Source organism: Pipistrellus kuhlii, unplaced genomic scaffold (genome assembly GCF_014108245.1).
Source record: "Pipistrellus kuhlii isolate mPipKuh1 unplaced genomic scaffold, mPipKuh1.p scaffold_m20_p_3, whole genome shotgun sequence".
NCBI lineage: Eukaryota > Metazoa > Chordata > Mammalia > Chiroptera > Vespertilionidae > Pipistrellus > Pipistrellus kuhlii.
This window is the reverse complement of record NW_023425529.1, coordinates 17,664,779-17,692,632: the sequence shown is the minus strand read 5'-3', so window position 1 is coordinate 17,692,632 and position 27,854 is coordinate 17,664,779. Positions and strand designations below refer to the sequence as shown.

At 36.1% G+C, this 27,854-nt stretch overlaps 2 protein-coding genes across 2 annotated transcripts; one reads left to right on the top strand and one right to left on the bottom strand.

The window, feature by feature from the left end:
* The first annotated feature begins 3,178 nt into the window (after positions 1–3,178).
* CLEC2B (C-type lectin domain family 2 member B) lies at positions 3,179–13,862 on the top strand. The gene is made up of 5 exons (XM_045587743.1): positions 3,179–3,368; positions 5,322–5,491; positions 10,488–10,591; positions 12,034–12,178; positions 13,614–13,862. The coding sequence occupies exons 1-4, from the start codon at positions 3,314–3,316 to the stop codon at positions 12,155–12,157; spliced, it is 453 nt and encodes a 150-aa protein (XP_045443699.1). The 5' UTR covers positions 3,179–3,313; the 3' UTR covers positions 12,158–12,178; positions 13,614–13,862.
* A 2,758-nt stretch (positions 13,863–16,620) lies between these two features.
* KLRF1 (killer cell lectin like receptor F1) lies at positions 16,621–27,543 on the bottom strand. Its single transcript, XM_036457814.2, has 6 exons — positions 27,291–27,543; positions 23,375–23,473; positions 22,360–22,515; positions 20,544–20,683; positions 20,068–20,180; positions 16,621–16,802 (listed from the first exon to the last, which is right to left on the bottom strand). The coding sequence occupies exons 1-6, from the start codon at positions 27,373–27,375 to the stop codon at positions 16,694–16,696; spliced, it is 702 nt and encodes a 233-aa protein (XP_036313707.1). The 5' UTR covers positions 27,376–27,543; the 3' UTR covers positions 16,621–16,693.
* Positions 27,544–27,854: the final 311 nt, after the last annotated feature.

Here is a 27,854-nt window from a genome sequence, read left to right as displayed (position 1 = left end):
TTTTTATTGAGCTGTCCTAGAATGTTATGTTTTTTACATTCCTTTGTTGAACACATAAGGGCTGAGCAACTTTGAAATTCATCTATTTTTAAGTTGAAATTTAGTTGACCTACAGTATACATTAGTTTCAAGCATACAACATAGTGACTTGATATTTACATATCGTACCTATGTGCCCATCATACTAAGTCTAATAATCATCTGTTGATATGAAATTTATAGTGGGAGACCAATATTTTTTATTGTTTTGTTTTTTTGGATAAGAATGGAAAGGAGGGTCTTGTATAATGAAAGCTATTTATACTGAGTGTAGAAAACTAGATTTTAGGGCTCAGAGGGAAAGAATTCTGAAAGAGCATAACTACCTACTTAAAATAATGAATAGGAAAATGTACTTAAAATTTCCACTTAATATGGCAGTATTGATGGGACAGCTAACACAAGAAAAAATAAGAAGAAAAATTGATTGTACTTAATTCCTGTTAAAAGGTAAACCTTCTGAAAACAACATATTTATATTACTTATTTTTTAAAAAGAGATAGTGTTATTTAATGGTTGAAGAGATATATGCTAAAATGGGGTAAGAAAATAAAGTTATGCATTGTAACTCTTTGATCAAGATTTTGAACCTGTGATATTGATAGTATCCTTTTGTCCACCATACCAGTCCATGGACAGATAAATAGACTGCCGTAATAACAAATTGACTTGACTGATGGCATAGAAAAGGGAAAACAAGTATTTGTTTCTAGGATACCTAATATTTGAGGAAAACTAATAAGGAATTAAATAAATTAATGAGGTGATATTTGAGAAGTGATTAAAAGCCTGGACTCAAGTTCTGAACTGAGCCATATACAGCACCAGAAAGGTTGAAAAGACAGATGTATGTCCTGTTTCTCCTCTTTTTTGACCTTTGCTACATTGGAGACAGGGTTTTACTAGCAACAGTTCCTTCATTTGTACTTAAGACCACAACCCTTCTAGCCTATGAAAGCATTCTTTTTAATTTAATGATTTCATCCCCCTCCTGCAGGCATCTGTAATTTATCCGTTAATACTAAGTCATCACCAAATGCATAGCAATATTATTTGCTATATCTTTTTACAAAATCCTAACAGAGCCATTCAAGGGATGGTAGACACAGGAGGCATGATTCATTGGGGGCCATTTTAAACAGTGCGTCACAGTAGTAAGAACAAATTGTTAAGTAAAATATTAAATTACATGACAATGGGTACATGATAATAGTACTCATTTAAGATTATATGTATTTTGGAGAGAGGTTATATGTGTAAAAATAGAATTAGAGAGATACCTAGATGCAAGGATGTTAACTCAAATAAGAATGCTGATCTTGTCTAAGTAGTGTAAATTTGGATGCATTTTACTAGTAATATTGTTTTTTAATACATATATTATGGAAAAAAGTATTCAACAAAAGAATAGTTTTTTCTAGGTGTAAAAGAGAAATGATAAACACTCTCAATGTTTATAGTCTATTTGAAGGTAACTTTTATAAATTTTTTAAATTTACAATAAGGATAAATAGTTTATAATCATGTAAAATAAAAATATTTCATTTTTTTAAAAGTTATGTACCATTTTTCTCCCAAAATGGGCACTGAAAAAAGAAAAAACAATTTCTGGCCAGATATGAGTGAAAGATGAAACAGAGTGGGGGCCGGAGACTGGGATGCCAGGACACAGGCTTTATTGAAGAGAAGAGTACCACTGCCGGCTGCTTCCAGAGAAAGAGAAAGAGGGCAAGAGTCAGGGTACCAGCACCTTTAAGGGGAGGAAAGAGAGGGAACGGGGCTTAGGGCACTCAGCACACGCTGATTGGTGGTTTCATGTAAGGCACATGATTAGGGACCTAGAGACTTAGGAATTGGGGGCTTAGGGTATTTGGCAGTGCTCAGGAATGTCTGGCTGCTGGTGGAGTTTACATCCATCCATCAACCAGAGGAAGGGAGGAACTATCAATGAGTTGTGTTCTACCGATTTTGCCAATGCGGAAATATACAGCCAGAAAAAAAAAAAATAAATAATGAGAACTTAACCAAGTTCCCATTGCTTGCTTGTGGTAAAAATTATAATCCCAAATCTTTTGATTTATTATTCTATGACCTTTCAAATATGTGATGCAGTCTATAATTTAAAATAAACTTTTCATTAGTTGGAAAGTAGATTTTCTTTTTTTAGAAACATTAAAAGAATGTTAGGATGTCCTAATATTTTACCATAGAACAGTGATTTTCAAATAGTGTACCATGGCACACTGGTATGCTACAAGTATCTTTAAAACTTGCCATACCTGACTATTTAGCCAGGATCACTGATCTCTTTTTCCTTACCTTGTCAAATTGTTACAGAGTTCCCAAACAATCAAACAATGCAGGAGGAGAGTTTGGAGAGACTTACTTTATTCATTGCGCAATGGGCTTAGAGAAAATGAATTCAAATGCTAAGCAAGGCTACAAGCAGAACTTCCCTTTTTATTAAAGAGCCAGCCCTGTGTGCACTTAGTGGTTATCTGGATGCTGGCCTTGAAAGCAACACAGTTCTATCCAATTAAGAAATGCACCTGGCATGGCATTGAAATTATGGGCATATCTAGTCTCTGGCCTACAAGGTCATACAGCTAAGTTTATCTTCATCATTATTCAAACAGGCTAAGCAGACTAGAAAGCAAACATTTTTAGAATAAGAGGCCATCTAAAAAAACAGTAGAAAATTTCAAACAGCAGTTTTTTTTTCTTACAAAATAAGGGTTTTCCTTCTCAAAATTAAAAAAAAAATGACAACATAACAATATCCATCTGCTGTAAATGAATCAAAATTATACCTATTTTTTGTCAGGTCAGCAAAAAAAAATATATTTTCTAGTGGGCTGCAGAATTTTGGTAGTTAGCATATATGTGCCATGAGATGAAAACGTTTGAAAAATCACTGCCATAGAGGAAGCATAGTGAAGGTCTGGGAATGGCTCCAGGCCTGAAATTCTAACCTAAAGACACATACATCTTTGATTCCTTGGACCAGACAGTAAAACCCATAGTAACGCTTGAATTGGATATAAGGATATCCTGAGAAGTTTCAAGCAAAAAATAAAGATAAAAATCAGATTTTTTTTTCTCACATGACAAACAGGAAAAAAAATCTTTTGTGTCATTTCCTTGTGAAGTAGCAGAATAAAATTGCCTAAAGAGGTTTTTAGAAAATTATAAAGGCCAACTTTAGCTTTTCTTTTATCTGTTTCTTAATCTAAACATTTTGTTGTTGTTGTTTGTTTTTCAGGTGTTAACAAGATGTATAAGGTGTCAACTATTGTTTTAGTTGTAATTATTGTCGTAATTATATGTGGTGAGTACATGACATACTATATTTCTTCATATTTTCCCCCCTGTTCAGGGCTCCCTATTGAAACAGGAATTTTAGCAGAATATAGGCAGGTCTAGGGAATTTTTAGAATTGGGATCCATGGGAAAACACGGGGCTACCGCTTGGGAGAAGATACATTTCCTTAATACAAGAAAGGCAGGTGCAGTCACATTTCCATAAGACAAGGAAGCAGCAATAGGTACATCTCCATAACACCAGGAAGCCAGGTGAGGGAGCAGCAACAGTTTCATTTACATAAGAGAAGAGAGCTGGAAGTAGCCAAAAGGTCTGTACTTACAAAATAAAGTGGAAGGAAGAAAGCCCAGGAAGAAAAGAGCAATAAGGGAGGAGGGCATCACTTGTCACAAGCGAGGTTCCACGTTTGAGCCTAGGAGTTACCATAGTAACCAGTCTAAGGGAATAGTGACCAATTAGAGGGGCTATCAAGGCACCGGGATCTGCAGCCTTTATAAGCCATAGGGAAAAAGAACTCAGTGGGACCCTTTCACCCTTCCCCCATGTGGGAGCCCATTCTGTGGGACTCTTTCCCTCTCCCCATGTGGGAGTCTATACTTGCTCTTCAATAAATTTCCACCTTTGCTAGACCATCTTCTGTCCGTGGATTCATTCTTCGATTCCGGCCAACAAAGAATCCGGGATCCAGTCCAGAAATCCGGTTTCACTATTAAATGATTCTGTTTGTTTGTTTGTTTGTTTGTTCGTTTTTCATCATGATCTTTTCTTATTATTCTCACTCCTTTCCCATTAGTCACAATATATTTAATGGGTATCAATGAATGAGTTACTAATATGAAGTACATGACCTATGAAGGTATTGGGAGATGCAAAGACAAAATTATTCACCCTGATAATGACAATCTCTATTTTGATTTCTGTTGCATAAGTTAGTTTTGCCCATTTAAAACATTTATCTACATATATAACCTTACCCACCAGCATCCGGTTTACAACTGGTGATTTGATTAATGCCTTTAAAGCAAATGACAATGAAAAACCAATGTGATGATATTTCACCCTTAAGGTTCTGTTTCTCTAGAACCATTTTGGAACCAAAAATTGACTCAAGTCTCCCTGGGTTCAGAAAAGCAGACACTACAAATATTTCAAGACTAGGATTTTTAAAAAATATTTTATTGATTTTTTACAGAGAGGAAGGGAGAGAGAGAGAGTTGGAACCATCAATGAGAGAGAAACACCGATAGGCTGCCTCCTGCACACCCCCTACTGGGGACGTGCCTGCAACCAAGGTGCATGCCCTGGAGCAGAATCGAACCTGGGACCTTTCAGTCTGCAGGCCAACGCTCTATCCACTGAGCCAAACCGGTTTCGGCTCAAGACTAGGACTTTAAAGGAGCTGTGGAGTTATGGTCAGGAAAGCTGTATTGCTGGAGGAAAAAGTCACTAATAACTTTGGCTTAAGCCACCAATAATGTTTTAGAAGAATCCTGAGATTAGAAGAAAGCCTAAGAAGTTAACACATCTAGCTGCCAAAGCTACTCATGAAGAGACCTATGAATTGCCAATGCCCAAGTCTTTAAGAATAATGACTTCTGCTTCACTTTCCCCTTTTAAATCTCGTGTGGGCTCTTTTCATTGGTGAACCCAGAACTATACAGTGATGGTGGTACCTTCTTGACAATAGGCAATCTAACACATGCCTTGTTAGCTGCATATTCTGTTTTATTCTTTCCTTTACTTCCTTAACATTTAACATGCTTCCTGCATTTTTACAGTCTAGTATACGTAGTTAGTATTTTTATTACTTGCAGATAATGCTAGAATTTTATTATTTTATTTATCCATAAATGACAAAGGTGATTTAACACAAGTGAAATTGACACAAATAACCATGGTTACTCTGAAGTGCCTATGAATCATTGAGGTTCTTAAACTATGTATTTATCTCATTTCTAGTTATACCAAGAGTATGGCCATCTACTCAGTCTTTTTGCCCAGATGGTTGGATTGGTTTTCAAAAGAATTGCTATTATTTCTCTAAACAAGAAGAGGATTGGAATTCAAGTAAACACCAGTGTTTTACTCAACATGCTGACCTAACTGTGATTGACACTAAAGAAGAAATGGTAAGTAATCTAATAAATATTCCTTATGAATTTTTTTGTGTGTATGTGAGGGCATTGGAAATATTCAAATTCCATTATGAGTTTTAAAACTTTTTACACAGGCCTATCTTTGTGTACGGAATATTAAAGGTGTTCAAAGCAGGCCATGGAAGACACCTGATGATATTTTATTTGGATAGTGTGGTATATCAAGTTAGTAGACTTGATAATTAACTTCATATTTTAAGGAGTACAAATAGTAGAGCTTAGTAATATTTGGAAACCTTTTAAAAGCCAATAGTCCACAAACAGAGAACTGCTTCAGGATGAATGGAATTCTTCATTTTGCCTACCTCTAACCTCTATTGCTTTGCTATCTGCCTCTGAGGTCCTAACAGCCTCCAACACAGCACTCCCTACTGGTAATGCAATAGGTGTGTAGTTGAAAGTTTCCCCTTAGACCAGAGTATGAGCATCCGGTAAATAAATATTATGCTTTATTTGAAATTGTATCTTTTGCTGTAGCATAAAGACAGATGCAAATAAAAGTTTAATGAATATTTGTTGAATAAATATTATTTTCCATGACAATTTTTTTTAATGTATCTTTATTGTTGAAAGTATTAGAAATACTTTCTTTGTTTGTGTTTCCCCCTCCCCATTGACTCCCTCCACCATGAACTTGCCCCTCCCAGGCCTTCACTACTCTATTGTCTGTGTCCATGGGTTATGCATTTATTCATATAAGTTCCCCAGTTAACCACTTCCCTTCCACCCCCCACCCTGCCTTCCCTGGAACATTTTTTTCTCTTTAGTAAAGAGAATGTCCAAGAATAAGAAATTGTGAAACTCTGTAACTCTGCACTTGTGAAATCTGTTATTTCCCTAAATCACTTTTGCAGTAGACATTTGGTTTTGCTTTTTTTAAATCTCTTTAAAAGGGTCAATATTGTTACAGAGAACTGGAACAATCAAATGCAGGAGAGTTTGGAGATACACTTTATTCACCGCAGTGGGCTTAGAGAAAATGAATGCAAATTCTAAGCCAAGCTACAAGCAGAACTTCCCTTTTTATTAAGGAGCCAGCCCTCTGTGCAATTAGTGGTTATCTCACTGCTGTCTTTGAAAACAAACACAGTTCTAAAATTTATGGGCATACCTAGTCTTGATCTACAAGGTCAGATAGCTAAATTTATCATCCTCATTATTCAAGCAGGCTAAAGCAGGCTAGAAAGCAAAGTTATTTTTTTAGAATAAGAGGCCTAAGAAAAACAGCAGAGAATTCCAAACAGCAGTTTTTACAAAATAAGGGTTTGCCTTCCTCATATAAGAGATAATGTAATTTGATTTAAATATTTTTGTGAATAATGTACAATTAAGAAGCATTTGAAATGTAAAGAATACAGCACAGGAGTCAACATTAGAATTGTATGTTATTTCTGTGGCGAACAATCTATTTATATAATCTGCCTGGTGATTGGTACAAATTTAAATGAATATAAACCAGACTGGGACAATTTACAGATCAGTGCACAGAAACTAAACTATTTTGGATGCAAGAAAAGGTATGGAAATCTGAATAAAATGTGAAAAACAAAATATGTTAAGAGCAGACACAGAAAATAAAATATGCTTTAAATGGAAGAGCTTCTATAAATAATCTCACTCATGAATTTTGCAAAACTCTTATAATGAACATTCTGAGAAATATCTGTACTGCCTTTTACAGTTCCTCTTAAGGAAAAGGAGGTTAAATTACTGGCAAAGTGGAAAAAATAATGAATGTTATTAAAATTCTTGAGGAATAAAGAAAGAACAAGGCATACTGTTTAAACTCTTCACTTACAGGAATCAGGTTGGTAAAGACTGAAAAATAGTGAATATTATGGGACACCAAGAACAGAAGTACACAATAGTTTTAAGCTTAAGGGAAATCATTAAACATAACAAATCATATAAACAGAAGAATGATTATACTATTTGGATTAAAAAAATACTGATCATAAAATATCCTGATGTATTTTGAAGATTGGTAATGCCTGTTATGTACTATATAATCTGGGCAAAATATAAGTGACCAACAGAATGAGGTAAACCTGTCTGTAAAGGAGTGATAAAAGTAATATATGCAATAATTTTAATATTTTTTAAATTAATTTTAGAGAGAGGAAGGGAGAGGGAGAGAGAAAAACATTGATAAATGTCGCAGACTTTTCACAGCAAGGGTTAGGAATCTGGAGAAGGGGTGGCATATAAATGGATAAACTGGACAAGAAATATAAATTTGGAAAGCATTTTGTAAGAGCCAGGGGAGTCTTAGCTCTAGTGACTAAGCTCTCTGAATCTCCAGACCCATGGCTTTTTATTAACACACTAGTGGCCCAGTGCATAAAATTTATACATGGGAAGGGGGGGAGGGGCATAGAGGGGTGTCCCTTAGCCTGGCCTGCACCCTCTCTAATCTGGGACTCCTTGGGGGATGTCAAACTGCTGGCCAGTTTGCCCCAATTGCCCCCCCACTGCCAGCCTGCACCCCCCAACTCCCTCACTGCTGGTCTGCTTACACCCCCCCTCCCCCACCAGCCTGCTAACCCCCAACTATCCCCCCTGCTGGCTTGCTCACCCTTGACTGCCCTCTCTGCCAGCCTGATCCACCCAACTGCCCCCTCTGCCAGCCTACTTGCCCCCAACTACCACCCCTGCTAGCCTGCTCGCCCCCAACTGCACCCCTGCCAGCCTGCTCATTCCCAACTGCCATCCTGCTGGCCTGTGTGACCCCAACTGTTCCCCCCCCCCCCCCGCCACCGGCCTGCTTACCCCAAAGCCCCCAAAGCTGGCCTGCAACCCCCAACTTCCTACCCTGCTGTCCTGCTTGCCCCCAACTGCCTCCCTTCACCAGCTTGCTCACTCCCAACTGTCCCCCCTGCAGGCCTGATCACCCCCAACTACCCTCCCCTCCTGACTTGATTGCCCTTAACCACCTCTACCTTGGCCCCACCACCATGGCTTTGTCTGGAAGGACTTCCGGAAGGTCTCCCAGTCTAATTAGCATATTGCCCTTTTATTAGTATAGATCTCTCCTTTTGATATACAGGTATACATATCAAAGATAAGGTAATGGTAAGGAATAATAGATTATCAGCTTAGGGGAAATTCCTTCAGCCATTCCTCCAGCAGCAGGTAAACAGGGAAAGATTATCAATTTAGGGAATATTTCTACAGCTGTTCAGCAGCAGGTAGTAATATATGCAGATTTTCAGCCCTGCTGAAGCTCCAAGATCCATCAGCCTTCTGATGAACTTCTTGCATAATTATGATCTGCTGGAATTTGCTTCCAGCAGATAAAACATCTCATTGATCAGCTGTGTCCTGCACAGCCCCTTCTGGGGATAGAGTCTGCAACCCCAGCATGCACCCTGACTAAAAATCTAGCCTGAGCCACATCAGCCAGGGAAATAATGTATACAGGAATTTTAAGACTTTATTTTAAAATTTTTTCTAATATTGTATATATTTACATTACAAAATATGTCCCAAGTTAAAAGGAGATAAAACTTATTTCATGAAATATTTTTGTTGTTTATTTCCATCTACTTGAAATTATCTTGCATTTCTAACAATAAGCTATATGGGCACCCCTGTGTTGAACAAATAACAATTAATATTTTTTCATTGGACAGGTTCTAGAAAATGCACCTCCCAGTTGCCTGTCACCAAGACCACAGCTACTGAACATCATACAATTTTCCAATTATTCAATAATTTATGTATACACATATAGGGTGGGCAAAAATAGATTTACTGTTGCAAGTACAAAAAACAGTTTATTTTTACATTACTATTCATTAATTATTGTATTATTTTTCATATGAATATATAGGCATAGGCATAGATCTCCCCTGCTGGTTTCCTAATATATTTTTTTCTGCCTTTAGACAAGCTCTTTGCTAAGAGCTTGACTATGAATGTCTTTTTCTCCCTCATCTTCTATCTGGGTCATGAAATCTTCTCTTCCATAAAAACCAGATACTTCTTTGGTGTAAACTCAAATTTAATTTGTGTTTATTATACTCATTATCTTCCCCTTAACTAATAGGATATTTTCTAACTCTATATTTACATAATTTTTTCTCACTAAATTAAGCCCTTTCAATCTAGGGAGAATATTTTATTAATCTGTTTCTTTGTAATCTCAAAGTTTAGCTCAATGAAATGAACTTTTTGAAAATAAATTTATAAAATGCTGCAGAGGATGGCATATTAAAGTGAGGCTACTTTGACACTGTTACTAGTATTATAATAGATAGAAATGGACCATGAGTATTGTGATTTGTCATAATTCCTTTATATTTATCATTAACTTGAAGCATGGAGTTATATATGGTAAAGCTGAAGGTTTCCCTGGTATGTACTCAGTAGCAGAGAAGACTCCATGACTTGAAAATGAACTCAGTTGTAACAGTGAATGAATAAGAAGGAGAAAAGAAGAAATATCAGGAAAAAATATAATTTCCTTGAATGATACCTTTAAAAATTAAAATATCTGCAAAAAATACAATCTAATAACTAGATTATAAAAGAACTAGTTATCTGAGGGGGGTGTGTGTGTGTGTGTGTGTGTGTGTGTGTGATAATAATTTTGGGAGAGAAGTTGAAGTAAAATATAACGTAGAATTCAATATACCTAGTAATTGCTAGGAACAGTAAAACCATTATAGTAAATATGTGATGATTAAAATGGGATTCATAACAAACAGGATTTCCATAAATTTTGTTTAAAAATACTGGAGGAATAGATTTTCATATTGAAAAAATTATTAACTTGGAGTCAGAAAGTATCTGAAAGAAAATGTATCTCACATCTTTGTTTCATAAATAAGAAAACTGAGAGTCAGAGAGTAAAATATTTTTTATTTTCTGGTATAGCTTGGAGTTGAACATTTGTCACCTTGCTCCTCACAATATGCCTTAGTAAAAACTGAGAAGTAAAATTATGAAATTTTTTTTGTCTCTAAAGAATTTTCTAAGACAACAAAAATGTATTCATGATCTCTGGATTGGGTTGGAGATGACAGAAAATCAATCAGGAAAATGGGTAAATGGAAGAATATTTAACAAACGGTGAGTTTCTTTCTTTCTGAGATAATTTAAATTCAGATGGTGCAACCAAAGAAACCATGGGTTAGCTATAGTTCTCTAGAGCTCAAGATTTGAGCACATGTTAAAAAGATGAAATGGGAAGATTGTATCAGTATTAAGATTAACTCCAGGAGTCAACCAGAGAGGCTGGGAATCAAGATATAAGAGGAATCCTCAGTCTATTGCATGGGGAGGACATGGGAATGTGGAGGAAGTGGTAAGGGGAGGAAAGGAGACATTTGTAATACTTTAAACAAAAAAGATAAATTTTAAAAAGAGAACCTGGATTATAGCAATTAATAAATATTTACTGTTGTTAATTTTATTTAAAATATATATACAGAAGGGGAAGATCTTGTACTTGTTATTTTGAAAATGAAGACCTAAAAGTCACAAATAGAGTCCAAACAAATTTAAACTTTTGCCTGATTCTAAATTATCTTTTCCAATTCTACATCTATTTTTCAAGCTTTGTGCTACCTGTTTGCTGACATATTTTACAATTCATGATCAATTTGTTATTTATTTTAACTTGGTTTTATTTGCATCGATAACATAATTTATCCTGAGCTTTGTATCTTTCATTTTACAATAAGAAAAATTGGATCAAAAGACCTGAACTCACTGCACATGTGATCTCAGTGTAACCAACCCAAATGATGACTGCCATCCAATTCACCACTTCAGTGTTTTTTTGTTTTTGTTTTTTAAATACATTTTATTGATTTTTTACAGAGAGGAAAAGAAAGGGATAGAGAGTTAGAAACATCGATGAGAGAGAAACATCCATCAGCTGCCTCTTGCACACACCCTACTGGGGATGTGCCTGCAACCAAGTTAAATGGCCTTGACTGGAATGTAACCTTGGACCTTTCAGTCTGCAGGCTGATGATCTATCCACTGAGCCAAACCAGTTTTGGCTCAACACTTTAGTTTTTATTCAATTTTCTCAATAGCAACACAACTGACACATTGGACTGAATAATTCTTTGTTGTGAGTGTGTGTATGGGGGGGGGGGGGGCACTTTCTTGTGCATTGTAGGATCTTAGCAGCACCTCTGATTTTTACCCACTCCATTGGTGACAACCAAAACTGTCTCCAATTATTGCCAAGTATCCTTTGTGGAAGGTGGGGGGGAGGCAAAATTGCTGCATGTTAGAACCATTGATTTATATAAACTGGGAGTTCCATTCATTACATATAATTCACTTAATGTAATTTAATAAACATAAGTGCTTGGAGGACAGACTCTTATGGTCCAGTTTGGTGCAGATATCTTAACCCTAGCAAGAGAGTACTACTGGTATATCACAAGTACACATTTTTATGATTCTGGGAGATGTTTTTTAAAGGTGTTATTGGACAAGGGAGAAATTATAGGACTCCCTAGTACATAGTGTTTAATGTACTCTCTCCATTATAGGTTTGATGTGAGAGGAAATGGAAAATGTGCTTACCTCAGTGATGATGGTGTAGCAACAGCTAGATGCTACACAGAAAGAAAATGGATTTGCAGGAAAGAAAAACTACTACATAAACCTTTCTGATCATGGCTTATATAACTGTAGGTAATAAAGGTTTAATATCTGTAACCTTTTTTTTTCCTTTCCCTCTGTATAACTTCACTTTTGTTAAATTTCTTCAACTTACTTTTTTTTACTTTTCATATGTCCTGGATCTTTGCTTTTCTATATCAATTTTAGAAAAATCTTATAATTTTACAGGATCTATAGGTCAGTGAAGGCAGATTTATATTTATAACTTTATGTTCTTATTAATTTACTAGAGGCCCAGTACATGAATTCTTGCATGGGTGGGGTCCCTCACCCAGCCAGGCTATTGGGGCCAATGGGCACCACGGGAGGTTGGCTGGCTGGGGAGAGGGATCACAGGAGGTTGGCTGTGGGAGTTCACTGACCACCAGAGGGCAGCTTCTGCATTGAGCTTCTGCCCCCTGGTGGTCAGTGTGCATCATAGCGACCCTTCGTTAGGTCACTTGGGCTTTTATATATAGAGATAATATGTATTTTTTTTATTTTATTATCCTCACCCAAAAGAATATTTCCATTGATTTTTAGAGAGAGTGGGGTGGAGGGAGGAAGGGCATCAGAGAGAGACACCAATTGGTTGCTTCCTATGTGTGGCTCTATTGGGGCCAGGGAATGAACCCACAACCCAGACATGAGCTCTCACAATTTTGAATAGTCAGTGGATTATTTTAAATGCTACAAAATATAACATTTAAAAATAAGCTTTATTTTTTCCTGTGTTATAACTATTGTTTATTTCTTGTCTAGTGAAAAAGGGTAAGACTTCCAGAAAGTTATTAATGGGAAATAGTGTAGACTTGTTTGACATTTTAAGGGAAATGTTTCAAATATTTCAACATTAATGGTGCTTTATCTAATTTTTAACTGGGAATTGAGCCCTCAACTCTTTGGTGCATGGGCTAGCACTTACCTCTGAACAGCACTGGCCAGCGCTGTAATATGTATCTTCTACTGATGTTTGTCTTCTTATGTAATTTACAATTTTTCTAAACAGTTACTGAAAATTATTTACTACATGCATCCTTATTTTATAGATATATCATTTTTCTCCTATTGGAGTTATCTAATTTTGTTGTCTTTTAAATTATAGAAATATAACTGCTTTTGATTATTTTTCTGTTCAACACCCATGCTGAAAGCTCTCACAATTTCTAATAATCTGTGGATTATTTTAAATGCTATAAAGCATAGCATTTAATAATAAGCTTTATTTTTTCCTGTGTTACAACCATTATTTCTTGTCTAATAAAAAAAGGGTAAGACTGACAGAAAGTTATTGATGGGGAATAGTGTTGACTTGTTTGACATTTTAAGGGAAATGTTTCAAATATTTCTACACTAGTGGCGTTTTATCCAGTTTTTAAAAATATAATTTTAAAGTGAGTTTTTTCTTTTTTTCTTTTTTCTTTTTATCATTGACGCTATTACTACCATCAGTGAATCAACAAACAAGATGTGGAGGAAAGAGAAGCTTCTAAAGTCTGCATTCCCACCACTTTGGAAAAAATTATGGAGTTTCCTTTGACCTAGAGATCCATCCCACTACTGGGAATATGTCCGAAGAAACCAGAGGAAACAGTTTGAAAGAACGTGTGCACCCCTGTATTTACTGAAGCGTTATATTTTTTATTATGTTTTTACTGATTGCAGAGAGAAGAAGGAAAAGGGAGAGAGAGATAGAAACATTAATGATAAGAATCACTGATCAGCTGCCTCCTGCATGTTCCCTATTAGGGATCGAGCCCACAACCTGGGCATGTGCCTTGACCAGGAATTGAACACTGACCCCTGGTTCATGGGTCGATGCTCAACACAGAGCCACACTGGCTGGGCAAGAACTACCTTTATTATTATTATTATTTTAAATATTTATTGTTTTTTTGTTTTGGAGAGTTTTTTTTAATATATATTTTTATTGATTTCAGAAAAGAAGGGGCAGGGAGAAATAGAAACATCAATAAAGAGAGAGAATCACTGATTGGCTGCCTCCTGCATGCCCCATACTGGGTCAAGCTGCTTTGTTAGCAGTGGCTGCTATGTTTACGAGAGCTCCTATGTTCACTATTGTGTTAGCAGAGGCTGCTCTGTGCAGCTACTTGGTGAGGCTACTTTGAAGAACTGTTTTGTCTTAATGGCTCCTTGTTAGCAATGGCTACTTGGGCTACAATGCTCTCCCATTGAGAAGTCTAAAAGGCTAATTCCAATGTAACTTTGTACGGTTCGAGGAGCAGGAAACAGGAGTCAGGGACCGAAGCACGTTAAAGAGAAAGTTTATTCCACCTTAAGGAGCAAGGTAGAAAAAAATAGGATTAGAGGAGAAGGAGGAGGAAAGGGGTGACTCGCTGAGAGAACAGCAACAAGTGCAGCAGTGAGCATGCCTTTTGAGGGGAGGAACAGGAAGAGGTGGGACCCAGGAGACTCACACGTGCTGATTGGTGGTTGAATGTCTCAGGAAGGTCCAGGCCCAGACGCAGGTTAGGTCTTACTCTGCCCACCAGTTGGGGGGAGGGAGGCTCTATCATAACCATGATGTTTGGGGGACTAACAATCTGAATCTGTGCAGTAACCTAATGTGCATTCTTGATAACCTATAAATGAGTCACTGCCCTTTCCTCCATAATCTGGTCTTGAAAGACCTATTACCTAAATGCTCACATTTTACAGAGGTCATAGACCATGAATAATACATAACCCCCAAAGGGGGTTATCAGTGCTGGCACCAGGCCAGGCCCTAAGATTGACCCCCATCCCAACCCATGGGGCTTTTTGCAAAGCCCAGGAAAGGTCCGGAAATCCCCATCCATATTTGGAGGACGAAGAAACCAAAAGGGGATAAAAGAAGGACTTTCACCATATTGGTTTGTTCAGACTTTGGAGGCAACTCCTCTGAGACTGCTGAGGTAATAAAACTGTGTAACTCCATTTTTCTAAGCTCTCTTGGATTTTTTTAGTTTTCTACAATCCCATATGCCCATGACTTCTCATATTTTCTCCATCTAATACCCATTGTCTGCAGGGGTACAGACCCTGGCAGAAAAGGACCTGTGGGAACAGTTGGCCCAGCGAGCAGGTCAAAGAGTAAAGACTCGGATACTTGGCATCAGGAATAGGATTTGGGGATAAGTGTTCCATCTCCCCCACTAGAGGTCATGTTTCCTCCAACCAAGCTGTAGTATCTGGAGGTTGGACTAAATAGTCAGGTATTGTATGTTTTAAAATTTCTGAAATGCACCAATTGTAAACCTCTGGGCTAGAACATAAAGACCAGTTCAAATATTGGCAAAAATGATTATTGGTATTCTACTGAGGCAATTACCATTAAAAAAAAATACAAACAAGCAAAGGATGGTGGAGATCAGGGACAGATGTCACCTTGAAGGGCAACTCTTGTGATTCAGTTTGGAACAATTTGATCATCAAAATAGGAAATTATCAGCCATAGAGAAGAAGGCAATTTCACTACTTCACTTCTCTGCTATTCCTGCAGAGGAGGCATAACCTGAATATAACCATGAGAAATAATAAGACAGATTCAAATTGAAGAACATTTTATAGAATCAACAGCTTGTAGTATTCAAAAGATCAAGGTCATGAATGTGAAAGAAGACTAAGGAACTCTTCCAGATGGGAGGAGATTAAATAAACATTTGAACTGGCTGTTTTACTCTAAGGAACATTATTTTGATAATTGGCGAACACTGAAGGTAGGCCGAGAATTAGTTGGTAGCAATGTTAATGTGGATTTGGGTCGTTGTATTGTGATTAGGTAGAATATTTTTGTAGGAAATATACACAGCATTATTCAATGATACCTGAAATTTCATAATTAAATACATCAGTTTGACAACTAATTCTCAAGAGGTTCAAGAAAAATATTTAGATCTTTATTCTGTACCCACAATCTTCTTGAAAGTTTAATAGTTTCCAAGTTTAGATAAAACTTTTATAAAATCTAAAGTAAACAAAGAACATGTTTAACACTTTTACCCAGAATTTCCAATTTTAAGGTTTATATCATCAAAAAAAGTGCTATTATTTAAGAAAATATTTAGAATATGTATTGAAACAGTTTATAGTAGCAAAATCCTAGAAACAAAGTTAATGTTCATCAATAAAGGAGTAGAGAATCTATAAATCCACACCATAATGCAACTCAGGACTATATGAAATTTGCATAGAATATTGTTAATAATAAAAAGGCAAAATACAGAAAAGCAGACATAATAAATGAAAAATGAAATTTAAAAAAATGAATAAAATGAAAAAAAATGAATTTAAAATCCTGAATATAAATACATGGGTTTACACTAGATTATAGTATCACATTAAAAAAACTAGAAAAGTTATACTGCAGATTATAAGCAGGTGTTATTTTGAATCTAGGATTAATATGGGTGATGAAGGGAAAATGGAGAAAAGATTTTGGTGTTTAATTCCAGTTTTTAATTCTTACTCTTGAAGATTAATTTTAGAACCTAATCGGCAAAAAACTTTGATAACTGGTTATCCCACTATAATTCATTTTTTAGAATATTAACATTGACAAATCCATTTGAAAACACTGCTGCAGGTTTCAGAGTAAATTTTGTTTCCCTTGATGGCAGCACAGCTGTTTTTGGTAGCTGGTCCTTTTATGACGAATCTGCAGAAGAGAGGATAGATATGTTGTTAATAATTGCTGCTGAAGAGATCCATTTGTATTTGCAGCTAATGTCCTCAAAAGGACATTAGGTAATTCAAAATTTCAAGGCATTTGCAAATACTTCGACTCACTAAACATTACCATATCTCTGTAACTTAGTATTAGTATCTGATTGGCTGAAAGTTATCAGAGAGTTAGTTTGCAAATGATAGAGCTAAGAATAAATGTGTGCCCACATTCCCATTTGAGTGTTTTTGGCATTGTTCCATGTGGTCCTTAGGTTTAAAAAACAACAACAACAACAACAACAAAAAACCGTCAAGTCACATGAACAACTCACTTAACTTTTGTGGCTGGCTTCTCATATCAACATGTACAATGGCATTAATAATATTTGCCTCATGATACTATTAATATTATGAGGTTAAATGAACTAATATTTTCATAGAACTTTGTACACAAACTGACCTATATAAACTTTAACTAAATTATACATTTATTGTATTATCTACGACGTGCACTGACCACCAGGATCAGACGCTCAATGCAGTAGCAGAAACATGGAACCGACTGATGAATCTCAAAGGGAATGGGGGAGGGGAAAGGATGGGAAGAGATTAACCAAAGATCTTATATTAGATCTTATACTAGAGGCCCAGTACATGGATTCATGCTCCAGTGGGGTCCTTTGGCCTGGCCTGTGCTCTCTAGCCATCCAGGACCCCTTGAGGGATGTTGGGCTGCTGATTTCAGCCCGATCCCTGCAGGCCAGGCCAAGGAACCCCCCCACCCCCCAGTGCATGAAACTGTGCGCCGGGCCTCTAGATTATCCATAAAGAAGAATGATAAATACAATTCTAAAGTTACCTATAAAATACTATAATGTTAGTGATTTTATTCTGTTAGGAATTTATTTAAAATTAGGAAAAAGTTTAAGAAAGAATCGTGGAGAAAATGTACAGAGTCAAGAAAACTTTAAAATTAATAAGGAGCAACTAAGTGCTGGATTTTCATATTTGGAAAATACTCCGTTTCCAAGTTTATGTTTGAATTTTACATTGAACAAATTTGGAACAAAAATCCCCAGGCATGGTCTAAAAGTTAAAACTAAATCTTGTAGGAAGTGTTGAGTGGATTTGGCAAGGAAAACTAAGCACCTTCCTTGGTGATCAGAGTGTTTAGTGTTACAACCCTACCCTCGGATGATACCGTCTCATAATTTTATTCTCCATTCCAATAATGTCTTTGATCGACTGGCTTAGATTAATTCATTTAGTGCAGTGAGAGCACAGTGGACCGCAGGACCCACCAGTGCGCAAATCCATGCACCAGGCCTACAGTCCTATCTAATAAAGAGAGAATGTGCTCATTGTGATCACGCCCTCACAAAGATGGCAGCGCCCTCAGCCAATAAGGAGGAAATCTGCTAATTGAGTGCCACATTCTCAAAGATGGCAGTGCCCACAGCCACTAGATGGCAGCACCCACCCAGTTCCCTCAGCCCCACTGGGGTGGCAGGCACACAGGTGCCCAGGACTGGCCTGTGGTGCAGGCAAGCCTTGATGGAAGCTGCCCAGACACCCAGAGCCAGCCCAAGGGATGACTAAATGACTGAACAAGCAGGCTGCATGGGGCGACCAGGCCAGCAGGAGGGCAGTGAGGGGTGACTAGGCTGGCGGGTGGGGAGGGGGGAGGATTTGAGAGGAGTAAGAGGTGACCATGCCAGAAGGGGGGGGGGGGGTACAGTTGAGGGTAACCAGGCTGACAGGGGGGAGAATTGGGGGTGATTAGGCTGGTGGTGGGGGGCAGTGAGGGGTGACTAGGCCAGTGGGGGAAGAGAGTAGTTGGGGGCGACTAAGCAGGTAGGCAGGTGAGCGATTAGGAGCCAGTGGTCCAGGATTGTGAGAGGAATGTCTGATCCCTGGCCTAAACTGGCAGTTGGACATCCCCCAAGGGGTCCCAGATTCCAGAGGGTACAGGCTAAGCTGAGGGGGACCGCCCCCCCCCCCCCATGCACAAATTTCATGCACTGGGCCTCTAGTATGCATATTAGATCTTTGGTTAATCTCTTCCTATCCTCCTCCTCTCCTTCCTCCTCTCTGAGATTCATCAGTCTGTTCCATGTTTTCATGCCTGTTTTCTGCTCCTGCATTGAGCATCTGCCCCCTAGTGGAAAATAAGTAATATTTAATGACAAATTAATGGAATGGAAATAACACAACAGTATCATTAATTGGTTAGTTGGTTACACAGTATATTATCAATAGTTTCTTATCACTGCTCTCATGAATTTCCACTAACTTAGTGGCTTAAAACAACACAAATTTGTTCTAGTAGATGTCATTATTCTAAAACTAGTTTTACAGGAGTAAACAAAGTGTGTACAGCGCTGCCTTCCACAGGCCCTAGGGTCGGGGGGACGGGGGGAGAGGCGGGAGGGAGAAGTTTTGTTCATTGCTCTTTGCAATTTTTAGAGGCTGCCTGCACTGCGTGGGCCATGGCTACATCACTTGGACCACATGCCCCTATTTTCTCTCTTGTAAGGACTCGTGTTTACATTGTGACCACATAATCCAGCATAATGTTCTTATTGCAAGATCATTAATTTAACCACAGCCTTGAAATTGTTTTTTGCCAAGAGAGAAAATACAGTCTAAGGATTTTGGTATTTGGATATGGACATCTTTGGGACCATTATTTTGTCTACCAACATCAGAATAAAATTTGAATTTACTCGTTTCGCTATTTGCATCTCTAAATATTTTATTATAAAATTGACATAAGCACACAAAAACGTTGATGGAAATTTTAAAATCCTCAATAATATCATGCAATTGCTGAGAACATTTTATATTCTTTTGTTTGATCATATAATTTCTCATTTATCTTTTCATGTTATGACAGACAATCGTTATTATACAAAAATTATACACAAGTTGTTTTTTTAGTTACTAAAGATCCTGAAGTAAACATTGAGAATTTGAAAACACGAGAGTACATTGGTTCAGTCTACCTTTCCATACAAATAAGGAGTGGTCTTTAAACAATAAATGTGCAGCCTTTATTGTTTTTGAGTTTTTTAGTTTGTAAGCCAAACGACAATATTTGTTATTACTCCAGTGAACATTAAATTACTTTTCATGCTTTAAAATTCTTCAGTACCAATAATTACTCCAGAGTTTATTTTGGTGGACAAAGAGATGTTTTATGAAGATACGTCTTACAATAAACAATAAACCAGATTGCCTTTTAGTAAAAGACTCACATTTTTGAAGCTAATGGAGAACCATCCACCCAGTTCCATGTTCTTTTCTGGGAGGTAAAATTAAGTCCAATCCACACATAATTTGATTGTTTTAGGTTTTTCTGTATAAAAGCCTAAAAAAGTGAGTAATGAGTAACTAGATGAACAGAATATTTTTAATAATTTAGACATACTAAATACAATTTTAGAATTTTATTGGGCTTCTTGCACCCCACATGAGGATTGAAAACTAATTAATTCATATCTTATTTATACATGTTATTTGATAGATTATATGCATACACATAGTCTACTTGCAAATTGAATACAAGTATTCAAATGAGGACTAGCAGGAGTCAAAGTGAGGACACAATTTAAGAGGGTCCCCAAAACTCAGTAATCAGGATAAATGATAATTTAAGGAAGGGTCAGAAGAAATTTGAGGAAAGCCATTTTGAACTGTAAAGGGGATAATGCCATGATACTAAAGCGCATACCATTTCAAATTGGTCCTGAATTATTACTAGATGAGAGTTTCTTCCCGAACAATACCCATAACTGTCACTCCAACTTTTTAATTCATTAGAGAACCAATAACACTTTTCTTGATATTTGAGCCATTCTGATGGGCACAATCCTATAGAGAAGTGGGAAAAACGAAGAAAAATTAAATTATAGGTGTATCTCTGAAAATTGACAGAGAGAATACTTGTGTTATATATAGAGTGGAGCAATAATAAAAGCACTCATCACTGGGTGTTCAGACTCACAGTGTCCAAAATACAAATATAATTCTTGGAACTTAAGAAAATTAATTTAGTGAGACAAAGCAAGCCCTAGACATAAAGGTTTTTCTTCATGCTATGATTCAATATAATTATTAAAATAATGTAAACCAACATATATATAATTAATGCTATTTGAGAAAGTAAATAAAAGATTATCTATACCACTTGCTTAGAATTTATCCACATAAAGTTTTAGAATCTCTATCTTTGTTTTATCTGTGTAATCTTTCTTAATGTCTTCCTTTTGATATTAAGTAAGACTGAGATTCATTTTTTCAATCTCTGTAATTTCAACTTCATCAAGTCCTTTAATTTTCTTAAATTATTCAATAAATTGAAGTCTCCAAGTAAAAAGATCTGAGACTTTTGAAATAATAACGAGGGAAAGTGAACTATATATAACAATATAATTGTAGGCCAAAATAACTACCCAAATGTGGTCATTATAATCTTTTTTTTTTTTCTTTTTCTTTTTTTTTTTTTTTTTTGGTTAATCCTCACCAGAGGATATTTTTCCATTGATTTTTAGAGTGGAAGGGAGAGAGAGACACACAGAGAGAAAAAGATCAATATGAGAGAGACACATCCTGCACAGGCTCCGACCAGGGATGGGGATCAAGCCTGCAACTCAAATACATGCCCTTAGCTGGAATCAAACCCAGGACCCTTCAGTCCACTGGCCAATGCTCTATCCACTGAGCCAAAGAGACTAGGATGACTATAATATTTTATGTGTGATATGTGATATTATCACAATTCATATATGATAAAGAGGACTACACAAATTAGGGGAACAGAGAAAATACTTAGATAAATAGTTTTATAAAATAAATTAATCTGCAGCTTCATCACATATACTATAAAGTAAATGTCTGCCTTAATCGGTTTGGCTCAGTGGATAGAGCATGGCCTGTGGACTGAAGGGTCCCAGGTTCAATTCTGGTCAAGGGCATGTACCTTGATTGCGGGCACATCCCCAATAGTGGGTGTGCAGGAGGCAGCTGATCAATGTTTCTCTCTCATCGATGTTTCTAACTCTCTATCCCTCTCTCTTTCTCTCTGTAAAAATAATCAATAAAAATATATTTAAAATAAAAGTCCAAGGTTCAAAGAGTTGTTAAATTAAAAAATTTGAGAGAACAGTTTTCCAAAATTCTGTATGATTGCAAGTTCTAAGATTATTAACACAATATCAATTTATTTGATATAATTGTTTTTTATCTATTTGTATTTCAAAAAAAGATAATTAAGAAACAAAAAAAATAGAATTTATATATTGCCTTATCATCACAATTAAGTTTTCATAATTATATGTCTCAACTTGATTTTAAATCTTTACGTTCTGTTTTACAGCTCTCCCCCAACTATAAATATATACTAGTATGTCAATCAAATTTTGAGTGTCAAGTAGATTTATATCAGATATCTGTTCACTTAATTTGATACATACACGTTCAGTGAAATTTTTCAAACTTAGAAGGTCTAAAAGATTAAAACAAAAATAGGCCAAAGCCTTGAAAAATACCTGTATAGTCTGTAGCACTTGAAGCATTGTGGTCCGCATCTTTAGTACTTATAGTTCCTCTTGTGTCACTCTTCATTTTCAGGTTTCCAATATCATCATGCTGGGTGATATTTGAATTATTTCCTTTGGGGCATTTTAGCAACACTCCTTGAGAAACTTAAAAACAGGATTATGGTAAGTTTGGGTAAAAATCTTTCCTGCCCAATGTCTTAGAGACAAATTCTTAGCATGATTCTGATGATTGGAACAAGAAGTCACCGAAGGAATAAGTAGAAAGTTCTTTTTCATTTATATGTCTAATGAGAAATTATTTCAAATACCATACAATTAATTCATTTAAATGACATCTATGTGTTGAGGATCTTTTCTGTGCCTGGCATTGTCCTGAGAATAGGTGATACAGCAAATAAAACAAAGTTCTTGCCCTAGGAAGTACATACGTTCTTTTCATGCTTTCTTAATGTTTTACCGAAGCTTACAATGCTGTGTTTAGCCCATCCTACCATAATTGTTAACTGAACATCTATTTCTTCCAATAGAATATGAGCTTCCTCCACATGATTATTCCTTTCTTCAGTTTGGGAGTTTGTATTGTAGTAATGTTCATGGTATACTTGTTGTTCAGTAAAATATTTGTTGGGGGGGGAAAAAGTAAGAGTAAATTAAAAATAATCTTACATGAAATGTATTAAAAATTATAGAATTTATCTATTTACAAGAAGCTGACAAATAAAGAAATATTGTTTTTAAGTATTCACCTCAAAAATATGGATAAATGCACACACATACACTTTCCTCCTATCAGACTGTTTGCCACTTGAGAACAAATACTCATCTGATTTGACTATATACTAAATACTTTACAATGAAGTATAATAGATTGCTTGATACATAGGAGCTCCTTATTAAATCTTAATGTAGGGAACTATAAATATGAAATGAGACATAATATGAAAAGAAACATAAAAAGTACACATTTTCATATATTTGTTTACTTAAAGACATTTTCACTTACCCAAAAGAATCAGGGAGATAAAAGTCAAAATCAGAATACCATTTATTGTTCCAGATATTCCCAATAAGATTTTGTACCAGTGTAACAGCACAGAAAAATCTGAGAAATTAATCACATAAATTAGCTTAGAAAAGGACATTTCTAAGGAGTGGCAATTATAATTTCTAAGGAGTGGCAATTAGAATTATATATAATACTAGAGGCCTGGTACACAAAATTTGTGCACAAGGGGGGAGTCTCCATCAGCTCAGCCTGCACCCTCTCCAATCTGGGACCCTTCAAGGGATGTCCGACTACCTGTTTAGGCCCAATCCTGGTGGGATTGGGCAATTGGACATCCCTCTCACAATACAGGACTTCTGGCTTCCAACTGCTCTCCTGCCTGCCTTCCTGATTGCCCCTAACCGCTTCTGCCTGCCAGCCTGATCACTCCCTAACCACTTCGCTGCCAGCCTGATTGATGCCTAACTGCTCCCCTGCCAGCCTGTTTACCTCTAACTGCCCTCCCTTGCAGGCCTGGTCACCCCCAATTTCCCTCCTCTGCCAGCCTGGTCACCCCTAATGGCCCTCCCTTGCAGGCTTGATTGACCCCTTCTAGGACTGGTCCCTCTCAACTGCCCTCCCCTGCTGGCCATCTTGTGGTGGCCATCTTGTATCCACATGGAAGCAGGATCTTTGACCACATGGGGGCAGCTATCTTGTGTGTTGAAGTGATGGTCAATATGCATATTACTCTTTTATTAGTTAGGATAGAGGCCTGGTGCATGGGTGGGGGCCAGCTGGTTTTCCTGAAGGGTGTCCCAGATGAGGGTGGGGGTTCCCTTGGGTATGGGGTGGCCTGGGCAAGGGGCCTGTGGTGGTTTTCAGGCTGGCCATGCCCCCCGGTAACCCAAGTGAAGGCCCTGGTATCTGGGATTTATTTACCTTTTACAATTGAAACTTTGTAGTCTGGAGCAGAGCCAAGCCTCCTGCTTGCTACCGCCATTTCTGTTGGAATTTGTTTACCTTCTATAATTGAAACTTTGGAGCCTAGAGTGGAGGCTTAGATTGGCAAGGGCAGACAGAAAGCTTGGCTTGTTGCCAGGGAAACCCAAGCCTCCCTCTGCTCTCTGTGGCTGTAGCCATCTTGGTTGGGCTTATTTGCATACTTGCTCTGATTGGCTGGTGGGTGTGACTGTGGGTGTAGCTGGTGGGTGTAGCGGAGTTATGGTCAATTTGCATATTACTCTTTTATTAGTTAAGATTGGTTTTGAATTTCAAAGGCTAATAGGCAATCAAAAACATAAAAACTAAGTAAATAGAAAAACATTTACTTTACTGTAGTTATAATGCTCTGGATGGTCAGAAGCTGTGTCATGTATTATTTAAGTCTTAAAATATTGCTACTATTTAGTATAATTTACCATTGGAAAAAAGAATTTTAATCTACATAGTAATAATCTCCCCTCCATACACATACACTCTCACATGTGTGTGCATGGCACTTACAGAAACATATATTCACATAAATAAAACCTTTCTAATTAATAATTTTCTTTTTTATAATGTTCACAGCAGTTTTGTTATAATAATCATAAACTGGAAATAACTCAGGAGTCCTTCAATGAATAAGAAAACTTTAGACCCATACCATGTAATATAACTCAGCAATATAAAAAAATAAACTATTGGTACATGAAACAATTAGAAATAAAATTAACACACTGAAATGAGTTGCCTTTATATATCCAATATCATTTAAAAATATAAATTTTATAAAATCGTCACTTTGGGTAGCTAACAAAACAACAACAACAACAAAAAGAATAAAATTGGAAATAAACTTAAAAATCACCCCAAAGTGCCACAACCAACATAAGGAGAACTAAACAAACACATAAAGAACTGAAAAGCTTAAATGTAGACTTGAACAAATATAAATTCAACCACTTTTGGTCTGGAGGCTGTGTCAAAGAGATAACTTTCCCTAAGTTAATTGATAAATTAAGAAGAGAGTTAGTATACCAAACTACATCAGTTTGCTATGGTTTGGGTTGTTTGTGATGAATTTCTGCAAACTTTATTATAAAATTATTTAGAAGAATAAACAAGTGAGCTAACCAAGTAAACAATTAAAAACATGAAATGTGAAATGATAAAATGCTACAGAGATATTTAAAGAAGTTTACAAACTTCTATAGGCATTTATAGCATCATCCAGCAACCCTTCTAGAAACCTGTCCCTGTTACATATTAGAAAAATATAAAAAGACCTATGTACAGGCCTTGTAATAGTAATATTATTTTTAAAAGAATGTAAATATCATAAATGTCCAACAGTAGGGGAACTGTTTAATAAACTAGTTGAATCAATTAGTTTAATAGGGTAAAAGGGACAGAAACTGGATTTATGGGAATTGGCAATCTCTGGAATTATCTTGCTATAAAAATATATAATGTTTTACATAATTATAAAGTAATTATAATTTATTATGTAACGTGTATTATATAATTATAACATATAGATTAATAAATAATTATAATTATAAAGATAAGCAAAAATTTTAAAAAGTGATCCCTAACAATAAAATGGAATCTGAAGTAAAGGACCTTAACTGGGCATAAAGATAGTGGCTTAACTGTAGATGGAGAAATCATTTCAAGTAATTTGAAAACATAACTTGACTGTGCAAGTTCAACAGAGTACCGTATTTTTTGGACCATAAGACACTCCGGACCATAAGATGCACCAGTTTTTAGAGAAGGGAAATGAAGAAAAAAAGATTCTGAAACAAATAGTGTCCTAAAATATTTTATGTGCATTAAAACCCAACATCACAGTCATAAACACATGTAATCAACCCTGTAAAGTAAACAGCAGCATTTAGAACCATTTTAGAGCCGGGCAAGCACACAGAGACCACACAGAGCCGGGCAAGTAAAAAAACTTTTTTTTTTAAGTATATGTGTAGGCTATATTTGAACCATAAGACGCAGGGACTTTTCCCCCCCACTTCTGGGGGGGGAAAAGTGCGTCTTATGGTCCGAAAAATATGGTATATAGTAAGAACAAAAACCACCAAAACATTTTAATCTGTTGTAATTCTATTATTATTAATACTATCTATAGTGATTCTAAAACTTTATACATATGGCAAAAATATAATTTCTTATTATTATTAATGCCAAGATCTGAGGAAAGTTATACAAATATTCAATTGCAAGGCTTGAATTGTCAACTACACTCAAATGTAATGTTTTACCCCAAGCTTTACTAAATTTTAGCAAAGAATGCTCTAAAGTATTAATAGTAGAATGTACTATTTAATTAACTATTAGTAAAAGTTGCAAATTTCTTATTTGTAGCGCCCTGAGCTCCTTGTTTTGCACCAAAACACATTTTGGTTTTCATGCGACATCTACTAAGTGATTGTGAAAAAAGATTGCACATAGGAACCACCGCATTTTGTGATCTTTCAGGCTAATATTTCTATTTTCCAAAACAAAAATTTTCACCTGGTGGAAACCATATTTTAAAGTGATTAACAAGCTAAATTAACACTTATTATTTAAAATGCCATATTTTATGAATAATGATGTACATGACAGACAACTCATATTCATTTTTAACTATTAATTTTAATTTAGTGTAAACATTTGCTGAGAGTATCCTAATAAATTATATGAGACAAAATATTATTTTAAAAGTAAATAACTGTTAGTTCCACATTGATAAGTGAGAAATAAAAAAGGTAGAGAGGCGAGATGGAGAGAGAGACGGAAGACAGAAGCGCCAAAAAGTGAAATAGTTCAAGAAGAGAATATTAGAAATTACTATCTACATTAATATTCATGTTAATATTAACCCATGTTAAATCCATGCCCATATCAATCCACACCACTTGGAAAAAAAAAAAACAAACCCTGAATTCCATACCTTTACATTTAAGTTGGGATGTTTGGCTTGAATTCCTTTTTCTCAACTGCACATTCAATTTCATGTATCTTTCTTCATCTTCCATCTTTAATGTGAGTAAATGTGTGTGTGTGTGTATTTATGTACGTTTTGTTTTAAATATGATATGTAATAAGAAAGTAATGAACCTGATGCTAACCAGGGGTTTGTCCTCAAACTACTAATTTGTTCTTAAGATGTCCACTCAGGGTACACCCAAGGCTTCACAGTTTCATCGTTGGTGAGAACCTCAGAGGAAGTGTTTTGTTTTCCTTTTCTCAGCACCTAGATACCATGATTTCTCAACTGTCTACCACATGTTTAATTTAATATAACGGTTCTTTAAAAAAATTTTTCTTATAACTCCAATAAAGTCAGAGGAATAGAAATTATATCCTTTAAGAATTGAATTAAATGATATATATAGCTGCTGTTTTTTAGCCTAAATATGTAAATGTTCAGTTACACTCCCTAATACTTAGCTTGAATTATCTAACAGTTGAACTTTTTTGATCCTAAAACTTTTTAAATTATACTAATGATATA